Source organism: Nicotiana tomentosiformis, chromosome 10 (assembly GCF_000390325.3).
Source record: "Nicotiana tomentosiformis chromosome 10, ASM39032v3, whole genome shotgun sequence".
In the NCBI taxonomy this organism is placed as follows: domain Eukaryota; kingdom Viridiplantae; phylum Streptophyta; class Magnoliopsida; order Solanales; family Solanaceae; genus Nicotiana; species Nicotiana tomentosiformis.
Genome location: NC_090821.1, coordinates 7,217,867 through 7,229,782, shown reverse-complemented (window position 1 = coordinate 7,229,782; position 11,916 = coordinate 7,217,867). Strand labels below are relative to the sequence as shown.

Sequence of the window (11,916 nt, the reverse complement as noted above, 5' to 3'; positions counted from 1 at the left end):
TTAATATTTAACAGTTTTCGACGGATTCCGTCGGAAATTAAATAATTTTTTAAATTATTAATTTCCGACTGATTCTGTCGAAAATTATATATTTTTATTATTTATTTTTAAATAAATAATTATTTTTATTTATATTATTACGACCGATTCGGTCGGTAAAATTTCGACCACTTTGGTCGGAAATTTGAATATATTTGGTCGTCTGACCTTTTTGATCGTTCCGACTACTTTGGTCGGAAATCACCAACGGATTCGGTCGGAAATTATTTTTCGACCAGCTGTTTTCCGACGGACCAATTTTGGTCGGAAAGTAGCCGAATATTCGTGATTTTCGATCGAATTCCGACAGTTTTGGCAGTCGAAATTGTGCTATTTTCCAGTAGTGTAATGTGTTGCTTTACCTTTTCTCACAAAAATAACGTTGAAATTTGCGTTACACAACTAAAAAGAAAATACTCTTTTTTTTGTTGAAAAAGAAAGTACTCTTTCTACAACATGAAAAAAGTACTCATTTTGTTAAAATGAAAGAAAATATTTTTTCCATATCATGAAAAGAAAATATTTTTTGCACATTATTTTGTTGAAATGAAAGAAAATACTTTTTCTACATCATAAAAAGAAGAAGAATTAACCCAAATAGCCGCCTACTTATCTGCTTAAACTAAAAATAGCTGGTGGAGGTATAATTTATGTATTATATGTGTATAATTATGTATAATAAATATATAATCTATGTATATGGCTAAAAAATGTAAACAGTGAAGAAAAGGGTGTGGAGGGTTGAAGAAAAGTTTTGGAAAATATTTTTCATTCTCTTGATAGGGAAAATATTTTCCTCCAATTGGAGAAAAATGAGTTCATGAGGAAAATATTTTCCAAAATATTTAAGCCAACCAACATGAGAAAATTAAAAAATATATTTTTTCATATCAAACATGGAGACTAAAAGTGTACCACTTTATTAAAGAATATGGACTATTAATGCTACATGTGAAAGAAATAGGACTAGTTTGAGTTAAAGTCCAAAAATACTGGACTATTTTGGACATTTTCTCCCAAAGGGGGTAACAACATACATCATAATTCATTAGAGAGTAATTTCGTTTAATATGTTTCATGAAAAAAGGTTTTATATTTAATATTAGTTTCAAATAAAATCAACCAAATTATGTTTGTTTTCAAAAGGTGTTAGAAATTTTTTCGAGACATAATTTTTTCGGGAAAATTTATTTTCATCTCATTCTAATAGCCTGTTTGGCCAAGTTTCTTTTGAGGCAAAATCACTTTTTTTTTGCCAAAAGTGCTTTTTCTAAAATTAAAGTGTTTGGCCAAGTTTTTGATAAAAAAAAATACTTTTAAAGAGAAGCAGAAGCAGTTTTGGAGAGGCAGAAAAAAGTAGCTTCTCTCCAAAAATACTTTTTTGAAAAATATTTTTGAGAAAAATAAACTTAGAAGCATTTTTGTAAAGCTTGGCCAAACACTAAGGACCCGTTTGGCCATAGATTTTGACAAAATAAATTTGGGTTTTATTTGGCAAACATATGTTTGGGGGTTTGGCCATAGATTTTGCTTATATTTTAGCAAAATCCCAAATCTCAAAACTAGCTCAATAGCTGGTTTTGGGCCAAAATATCACTATTACATTTTTTAAAAATTATCCCAAACTTTTGTATTTCATAAAAGAGTCCACCATTTATTATTTTGTAACAATGTTGTTTTGTCTTCTCGGTCACCTGATAGTGTATCATGTAGTTCATTATAAAAATTATAATTTTGTATCAAATTTATTTATGTTCAGGACTATGGTTTGTGATAATATAATGAATGTTATTGATAATGGTACTGTTGGGTATTTGTGATAGTTTTTAGAACTTGTAGGTATAAGTCATGTTTCATATTTTTTTTAAATAAATTTGGAAAATATGTTTTGAAAACTGATGTCCAAACACATTTTCATCTTCAAACCAAATTTTACCAAAATCAAATTTTTCAGAACAAATTTGGGAATTTATGACCAAACGCTAGCTAATTGATGCTCAGAAGTACTTTTTAAATTAATTAGCAAAATAAAAACTTTTTTGCTAAAAGTCACTAAACAGCCTGTAACACAAAGCACCCCCTTAACCTCTCTATAATTGCTCCTGGGAAATTCGGATATATAATTCATTTCTTCCTCTCTCTCCGCCTCCTACACACCAACTTCTCCTTCGTCACACCGATTTAGCACTCTGTATATTAAAAGAAACGCTGAAAAATCATCTGTAAAAATGGCGGCATCTGCTTCTTCGACTTTAAATTTCTCCACCAAACCCTCCCACACCTCTCTCTCATGGAAAACACGCATCGGTTCCTCCTCCGTTTTCGCCGTCGCCGCCTTGTCTCCCCGCCGCGATCAGCGTCAGTACCCACGTTTCGTTATATTCTCCATGGGCGCAAAACCTACGGTCCTTGTAGCTGAAAAACTCGGCGAGGCAGGAGTAGATCTCCTAAAGGAATTCGCTGACGTGGATTGTTCGTATAACCTGAGTCCCGAGGAACTCCGCAATAAGATCTCATTGTGTGATGCGTTGATTGTACGGAGTGGTACGAAGGTGAGCCGTGAGGTATTTGAGTCGTCCGGTGGACGGCTTAAAGTTGTTGGACGAGCTGGTGTGGGAATTGATAATGTGGATCTTGCAGCGGCAACTGAGCATGGATGCCTTGTTGTTAATGCGCCCACTGCTAACACTGTTGCTGCTGCGGAGCATGGAATCGCATTACTCACCGCTATGGCTCGAAATATTGCTCAAGCCGATGCTTCCGTGAAAGCTGGTTAGTATATTGTACACGTTTTTTTTTAAGTTCTATCTATACAAATGACGTTCGTAGTTATTTCCTGAATTTGATCTGTTTTGTCAATGTGAAAGTATTTTAGTTTGAATATGAGATTATCTAGACGTAATTCTGCTAAAAACCATTGCTTTGCGGCTATGGTATCCGATCTATTATAAATTGGTTCAGTTGTTCAGATTATTTATTTGTAAGAGAGAAAAGATTATAGTCGTTCTTACCCTTATTTAATGAGAATTTATGCGGATCTGTTTGTCATAGTACCAGTGTTAAAGGCTCCGTGAGGCGTACTTATCCTCAGACTAGGACAGGCTGAACAATCCGCTTCGCTTAGGTGGTTCTTCAATGTAGGCATCAAAATGCTAGAGTGTTTCATCTCTCATGGGCTCTATCTTGAAGAGGGGAACACTAACCATTAAGTAACTGGCAAAGTAATATTCTAATGGAAGGAAATGCTTTGAATGAATTTGCTATTGTTAGGAATGTGAAATTGGAAATTTTATATGGGAGAACTAGTCAGGAAACCTCTATTGATTGCATGTACATATTTATGGCTGCTAATAGTTCCTCTGTTATCCTGGTTGTGTTTGCACCTGGAGATTGTAATGTTGAAACTTTCCCATGATATTGTTTCCAGGAAAGTGGCTGAGAAACAAATATGTTGGTGTCTCCCTAGTTGGCAAAACACTTGCTGTGATGGGTTTTGGGAAGGTTGGATCAGAAGTTGCCAGGCGAGCTAAGGGGCTTGGCATGCATGTTATTGCTCATGATCCATATGCCCCTGCTGACCGTGCACGTGCCATTGGGGTGGAGCTTGTTAGCTTTGATGAAGCCATTGCGTCTGCAGATTTTATCTCACTTCACATGCCACTTACATCTGCAACTAAGAAGGTCCTAAATGATGAAACTTTCGCAAAGATGAAAAAGGGTGTGCGAATTGTCAATGTTGCTCGTGGGGGAGTGATTGATGAAGATGCTTTGGTCAGGGCACTTGATGCTGGAATTGTGGCACAGGTCCTGGCTATATATTATGCACTTATTTGTCAAACTGCATCTTTCTTTGTATTTTGCTGATATTCATGTCTGTTTGACAGTTGAGAGTCTAAAACCAATATTTACTTTCCACCTGTCTTGTCCAATCCTGGATTAAACTATAAAATAGGCTTTTGCCATAGCTTATCCGTATTGACGTATGAATAAATCTTGCAGGCAGCACTTGATGTCTTCACTGTGGAGCCACCATCAAAGGATAGTAAGTTGATTCAACATGAGAATGTAACTGCAACGCCTCATCTTGGCGCTAGTACTATGGAAGCGCAGGTCTGTGTGATGTCTGCACTAGTGTCACACTTTTTTACCAGCTGATACATATTGTGATACTGTCTGAACTTCTTGTTCAGGAAGGGGTGGCCATTGAGATAGCAGAAGCTGTTGTTGGAGCTTTGAAAGGAGAGCTTGCTGCTACTGCTGTCAATGCTCCAATGGTGCCTGCTGAGGTAAATGTGCTGAATATTTACTGGTTATAATCCCTTTAACATCTTAGTTCAAATTATGAAAGGCTCCATACAGTGCCTTCAACTAATTAGCCTGCCCACTTAGTTAATTCTTGCATGTTTCAAATTGACCAATTATTGGTAATTGTACAAGAGTCTCCTCCCAGTGCGCAGATATAAATGCATTGTTCTTTTTCATTTGTTTTTTGAGGAAGGGGGTCTTGGAAGATTAATTTGGTTGTGGTTTATGGAATTAAAGAAAGGAAATATCATTTCTATCTCCCTATAATGCAGGTGCTCTCCGAGCTGAAGCCTTTTGTCGAACTGGCTGAAAAACTTGGTAGACTTGCTGTCCAACTAGTCGCAGGTGGAAGGGGTGTGAAATCAGTGAAAGTGACGTATGGTTCAGCTAGAGCACCTGATGATCTTGACACAAGATTGCTTCGTGCCATGATAACTAAGGGATTGATTGAGCCTATTTCCAGTGCCTTTGTGAACTTGGTCAATGCAGATTTCACTGCTAAACAGAGAGGACTAAGAATAGCTGAAGAAAGATCTCTTCTAAATGGTTCACCAGAAAGTCCACTCGAGTTCATTCGGGTTCAGATTGCCAATGTGGAGTCCAAGTTTGCAAGTGCTGTTTCTGATTCTGGAGAGATTAGAGTGGAGGGCAGGGTAAAAGATGGAATCCCTCATTTGACAAAAGTTGGATCTTTTGAAGTGGATGTGAGCTTGGAAGGCAGCATCATTCTCTGTAGACAGGTTGATCAGCCAGGAATGATCGGGAAGGTGGGTAGCATCTTGTCTGAGGAGAATGTGAATGTAAGTTTCATGAGTGTTGGAAGGGTTGCTCCAAGGAAGCACGCGGTTATGGCTATTGGAGTGGATGAGCAACCAAGCAAGGAGTCATTGAAGAGGATTGGGGAAATTCCTGCTGTTGAGGAGTTTGTTTACCTTAAATTATAACAACTGTTTGATGATGTTGTTTGTTAGATTTCTGTCTGAATTCACTACGAGGCCAAATTTTGATGATGTTGTTTGTTTACAAGTAGTCTAGTGTAGGATAAAAAAATAATTTGGATGTGAAATTAGAAGTGTAGTACATTTAGTTGTCAATTTGACAATCTTTAGATTTTTCTGTCAAACTTTATCTTTGGTGATGTTTTATCAGTATGCATCTCTCTGTGAAATAAAAGAAAAATTGAACTCGAACTCAAATATCTTTTTTCTAGCTAACCTTGTAGATTGTAAGAGTATTTCAAATGAAATTTTCGAAATCTTTAAACCTTCACAGACTTTTTTTTTTCCTAAAAAAAGTACGACATTCCAAACACAGCTATAATTTCTTCCACAAATTTTTATATCCAATTTTAACTTCAATAATTTTCTTTCCCCAATTCCAACTCCAATTATTTGTCAAAAACTTTGCATAGTTGCATGTATCTTCTTTCCAATGCCAAATTTGCCGTTATAAAACTACAAGTCACCAATCTGCATATAACTATTTCATCACCTCTATCTCTTCGGTCCTCTCTTCTCCTTCCAAAAATAGAAAGGAAAAAAACCCATCATCCCCATGACCAGTCACACACAACAGTCCCTCCTGCTGTCGATCGCCGCCGTACTGACACTTGTCACCGTCGTCAGCTCCGCCGGGGCAGTGAACACTTCTGACTTCCAAAAAATCACGAGAGAAGAGAGAAATTACAGGGGAAAAAAAGTAATTGACATTTCACATAAATATGTTCCTTATTTGCCAGCTTACGGTTCAAAAAATGGGTTAGGCAACTTCATAAGACTTCAGACAAGCATCTAATTGGGAGACCTCTCAAATTATTCGGTTTTTAACCTTTCTACTCATTCTGGTACACATGTTGATGCTCCTGGACATTTCAATGAGACTCTTTTCGAGCTCGGTTACGATGGCGTTTCTCTTGATCTCCGAACCTTAAATGGTAATGCTTTTGCCCATCACCTTTTTTTCCCCCTTTTAAACTGAAAAATCAGCTGTTTCAGAAATTTGGGATGACTTTAGTTTTTTAAATTTAGGTCCTGTTCTTGTAGTGGACACTCCACGGGACAAGAATATTACAGGTATGGTCATTTGTTAAACAGTAAGCATATGTATTGGTTTAATTTTGATTACTGAAAAATAATGTTTGTTTGGATTTGCTTTTGAAAATATTGGCAATTTTTCAGTGTTGAAGGGCATTTTCTGGAAAACAGCATTTTGACTGTTTTTCCTTTTTCAGATGTTTCATGGAAAACAGCTTTCTTTCTAATATACAAAATTTAGTCACTTTAATTTATCTTTTTAACTTTAGTTGCCTTACGTGGTCGACGCACTCTTGTCCTAAAACCGTCGACGGTATGGAGTATCTTTATCTTTTCTGATATGGAGTAGGTTAGTAAATTTTGTGTGTAGTGTCTGCGCAGACCTTATCCTTACCTCGAAGTTAAAGAGGTTGTTTCTGATAGACTCTCGACTCAAAAAAAGTTGGTTAGTAAGTTTAAGAGACAAAATAATTTGTCCTCCAAAGAATAATGGTATGTGAAAATTTTCTCAATTGATATGGTTAAAATTATTACTTGTACTAGATGGGATGACTAAAACTACACTAAGTCATTTTGTTCGCTGACAATCTAGCCAAAGAGTAATTCAAAGGCCTACTGACATTCTTTTTTCATATGCATTGCCAAAAATCTTACTAGATGAGTCTTTCTGAAAAGAAAACAAAAACAGAGAATAGTGATTCTCTTTTTCTACACCATACCCTATAGTTTGGCACCAAGTAGTAAGCGTGTTCTCTCCTTATACAATATTTTGCTCTCAGTGAGAGGAAACCTAAGTTTTGCTTGTCTTCTTGTTCGTCAGCTGAAGTTATGAGGTCATTGAACATACCCCGAGGAGTAAAACGTGTTCTTTTTCGAACATTAAACACCGACAGGTACTTATTCGTTTGTTCATATTTGAGGCATTTATTTGGTCCAACCCTGCTAAAATGCCTACACTAGTTGTTTCTTTTGTTTTGTCATCCGTGTGGTGTTGAATGTAATATATGTTGGTCCAAACAGGAGGCTGATGCACAAGAAGGAATTTGATTCTTCCTATACAGCATTCACCTCAGATGGAGCAGAGTATCTGGTCCAGTACACCGACATCAAACTGGTTGGTGTTGATTACTTGTCTGTCGCAATTAATCCCAAGGATGAGCTAGCTAAAGTTCATCAACTTCTTCTGGCTCCTAAAGTAAGTACAACATCCATTTTCAATATCGGTGTACTTGTAAGATTGAAAACCCCCTTGTTGAAGAGTAGTGTTTTAAGTTTCTTGTTTGCTACCAACTGCATATTATCTACAAACTTCACTTGACTAAGATTAAAGCCCAGGAGTTGGAGGGGCGGTTGTCGGCTATGGGAGCCTGGAGGAGCAGTAGTGACGCGAGCACTATTTGGTCGACGACATCAGACTGTATAAGGGAGGTTGCGAAAAAAGGTGTTAGGGGTTTCGACGGGCATCTCTGGAGGGCACAAAAGAGACTGGTGGTGGAATGAAGTGGTTCAAGGTAAAGTGGAAGCGAAGAAGGCGGCGTACCTGAAGTTAGTAGGGAGCACATGTGAGGAGGAGAGGCGAGCGTGCATGGAGAGGTATAAAGTAGCTAGGAAGGAAGCTAAGTTGGCGGTTACGGAGGCTAAGACTGCGGCTTATGGTCGTATATACGAGGAACTGGGGGAGAAAGACGGGGAGAAGAAGTTATTCCGGTTGGCCAAGACGAGAGAGAGGAAGGCTCGGGATTTGGACCAAGTGAGATGCATCAAGGACGAAGATGGTAGAGTATTGACGGGAGATGCCCTGATTAAGAGAAGATGACAGACTTACTTTCATAAACTCCTGAATGAAGAAGGGGGATCGAGATATTGTGCTGGGTGAACTGGAGCATTCCGAGAGTTACCGTGACTTTGGGTACTGCAAGCGCATCAAGGTTGAGGAGGTCGTGGGAGCTATGTGTAAGATGAGTAGGGGCAGAGCAACCGGACCGGACGAAATTCCGATTGAATTTTGAAAGTGTGTGGGTAGAGCAGGCTTGAAGTGGCTGACTGAGCTGTTTAATGTTATTTTTCGTACAAAGAAGATGCCAGATGAGTGGAAGTGGAGTACGATAGTTCCGTTGTATAAGAATAATGGTGATATCCAGAGTTGTAACAATTAAAGGGTATCAAATTACTGAGTCATACCATGAAAGTTTGGGAGAGGGTGGTTGATGCGAGGGTGAGGAGGACGGTGTCTATATCCGACAGCCAGTTTGGGTTTATGCCGGGTCGTTCCACTACAGAAGCTATACACCTTATTAGGAGACTGGTGGAACAGTACAAGGAGAGGAAGAAGGATCTGCACATGGTGTTTATTGATCTAGAGAAAGCGTATGACAAGGTTCCTAGAGAAGTTCTCTGGAGATGCTTGGAGGCTAAAGGCGTGCCGGTTGCCTATATTAGAGCGATTAAGGATATGTATGATGGGGCAAAGACTTGGGTCAGGACAGTAGGAGGCGACTCTAAGCATTTTTCGGTTGTTATGGGGTTGCACCAAGGTTCTGTGCTCAGCCCGTTCATATTTGCCCCGGTAATGGACGCGTTAACACACCATATTCAAGGGGAGGTGCCATGGTGTATGTTATTCGTTGATGATATGATTCTGATTGATGAGACGCGAGCCAGTGTTAACGAGAGGATGAAGGTTTGGAGGTTTGGAGACAAGCTCTTGAGTCGAAGGGTTTCAAGTTGAGCAAGACAAAGACGGAATACCTGGAGTGTAAGTTCAGCGCTGAGTCGAGGGAAGTGGACGTAGATGTGAAGCTTGAATCACAGGTCATCCATAGTAGAGGCTGTTTCAAGTACCTTGGGTCGGTTCTCCAGGGGGGGAGGGGAGATCGACGAGGATATCACACACCGTATTGGGGTGGGGTGGATGAAGTGGAGGTTAGCATCTGGAGTCATGTGTGACAAGTGATTGCCACCGATACTCAAAGGTAAGTTTTATAAAGCGGTGGTTAGACCAGCCATGATGTATGTGGCTGAGTGTTGGCATGTCAAGAACTCACATATCCAGAAGATGAAAGTAGCAGAGATGAGGATGTTGAGGTAGATATGCGGGCACACTAGGATGGATAAGATTAAGAATGATGATATTCAGGAGAAGGTGGGCGTGACTCCCATTGTTTACAAGATGCGGGAAGCGAGGCTCAGATGGTTCGGGCACATACAGAGGAGAAACCCAGATGCTCCGATAAGGAGGTGTGAGCGGATGGCTTTGGAGGGCATGAGGAGAGGTAAATGGCGACCTAAGAAGTATTGGAGAGAGATGATCAGGCAGGACATGGCGAGGGTTCAGATTTCTCAGGACATGACCCTTGATAGGAAGGTGTGAAGGTCGAGCATTTGAGTTGTAGGTTAGGAGGTAGTTGAGTCTTGCCTTAGTTCGTACCTTTGTGAGGCTAGTTTGGTAGGATTTTTGTCTAAGACAGCCAATGACAATATTGTGTCTTACTACTCTTTTGTTTTTCATAGTGCCAGGTCTATTTACTGGCTATCGCTTTTGCTTTGCATCTATTTTCTGGTTTTCATGATGTTGTTATCTTATGATATCTATTGGTGGTACTGATATTGTTTCCTTTTGCCTTCTTGAGCCAAGAGTCTTTCGAAAACAGTCTCTCTACTCCTCGGGATAGGGGTAAGATCTGCATACACACTACCCTCCCCATACCCCACTAGTAAAATTTTACTGGGTCGTCGTCGTTGTTGTTGTTCACTTGCTAATCCTTTTCGCTAATCCTTTTCGCTTCTCCACCATGTGGCACTCCATTGTCTTGAGTAGCAAGTGTTCTTCTTTCTCTTAGAACTCTTAATAGAGTCCTCTTTGTTTTGTAGTTTGTAATATAAAGTGAGAAGTCCCACATTGGCGGCCCAAAGGCCTTTTTAAAGGCTTTATAAGTAAAATTCTCCAAGTAATTTAGAATAATAGTTAATATTCAATTTTGAATAAAACAATATATGTCTATTAAATGTTAATGAAATACTATGTGTATTCAGAATAGACCTGGTTTACAACAATAACATACCCAGTATTATCCCACACCGTGGGGTCTGGAGAAGGTAGTGTGTACGCAGACCTTACCCCTATCTTGTGAAGATAGAGAGGCTGTTTCCAATAGACCATTGGCTTAGGAAAGCATAAGCAACAACCACATTAATGAGAATAGACATAGTTTCACTTCTATAAATTCAACTTTTTACGATTTTTCTGAGAGGTGGCTAAGTTTGCAGTATCTGTTTGGATTGTATCTCGCAGAAACTTGTTTGTATTCTCCTAAATGCCAATGTTTCTTCAAGGAAAATGGAACCTTGAAGAAACTTGTTTGTATTCCCCTAGATGCTATATTTCATCAAGGACAGTGATTTTTCAAGCTTCAAAGCTTTCTTTCAATACTTTTTTCTAATACTCTCTAGGTTTTATCTATGCTTTTACTTGGTTACAAACTGTTAAGTATTCTTTTTATATGCATCAGGATATAATTCCGGTGGAAGGCCTCAAGCTTGATGATGTCGTCCCAGGAGTTTACACAATTCACTGCCTACCTCTGAGGTTGAATCATGGCGATGGTTCACCTGCCAGGTGCATCCTCTTCCATTAATCATGTCAAGGCAGCTAATACTTTTTCACGGAGAAAATTGTCAAAATTTCAACCAGTTTCGTTAACTAAGAATGTTCAAGAAATTGTTATGAGACTTACATGTATTTATGTACTAGCTTCCTTTAGCCTTATCGACCCATGTGACTATGCAGTAGTAGAGATGGTACTGATGTTTATTCATGTTATTACGTGGATTGCCTCGCCATGATCATTACTCATTTTTTGTCGTTTTAGGGCCGTAAAACTGGAATTCCGCCTTATTTCTAAATTTTCGTGTGCTATAGCCCACGCCTCCTGCATTGGCCTGAGCGCCCGAACTCAGATTGCCAAAAAAAATTTCGGCCCATAAAAAACGGCCTAAGGAACAATAGTCACCGTCTCCCATGACCGTTACTCGTTTTTGGCGTTTTAGGGACATAAAACTATAATTTCGCCCGATTTCTAGTTTTTCGTCTGCTACCATGCCTCCTGCATGGGCCCGGGTTCCCGGACTCGGATCGTATAAAATTTTGCCGGCCCATAAAAAACGACATAAGGAACAATAGTCACCGCCTCGCCGTGACCCTTTCTCATTTTTTGGTATTTTATGGCCATAAAACTAGAATACCGTCTGATTCCCAGATTTTCATGTGTCCACGCCTCCTGCATGGGCCCGAGTGCCCTGATTCGGATCGCCTAAAATTTTGTCGGACCATAAAAAACGACCTAAAGAATAATAGTCACCAAATCGACATGACCATTACTCATTTTTGGCGTTTTAGTGCTATAAAACTGGAATTTCACCCGATTGCCAAATTTCGTATGTTATAGTCCATGCCTCCCGCGTGGGCTCGGACGCCTGGAGTAATTACATAAAGTTATAAATATGTATCTAAGTTATAAATACTTTTTTTTTTTTACATAAA

At 39.1% G+C, this 11,916-nt stretch overlaps 1 protein-coding gene and 1 pseudogene across 1 annotated transcript; both read left to right on the top strand.

The window, feature by feature from the left end:
* The first annotated feature begins 2,114 nt into the window (after nt 1-2,114).
* LOC104098438 (D-3-phosphoglycerate dehydrogenase 3, chloroplastic-like) lies at nt 2,115-5,534 on the top strand. The gene is made up of 5 exons (XM_009605174.4): nt 2,115-2,811; nt 3,467-3,843; nt 4,039-4,149; nt 4,230-4,325; nt 4,617-5,534. Exons 1-5 carry the CDS (start codon nt 2,268-2,270, stop codon nt 5,286-5,288), a joined length of 1,800 nt encoding a protein of 599 aa, XP_009603469.1. The 5' UTR covers nt 2,115-2,267; the 3' UTR covers nt 5,289-5,534.
* A 225-nt stretch (nt 5,535-5,759) lies between these two features.
* Nucleotides 5,760-11,199, top strand: LOC104098439 (cyclase-like protein 1; annotated as a pseudogene).
* Nucleotides 11,200-11,916: the final 717 nt, after the last annotated feature.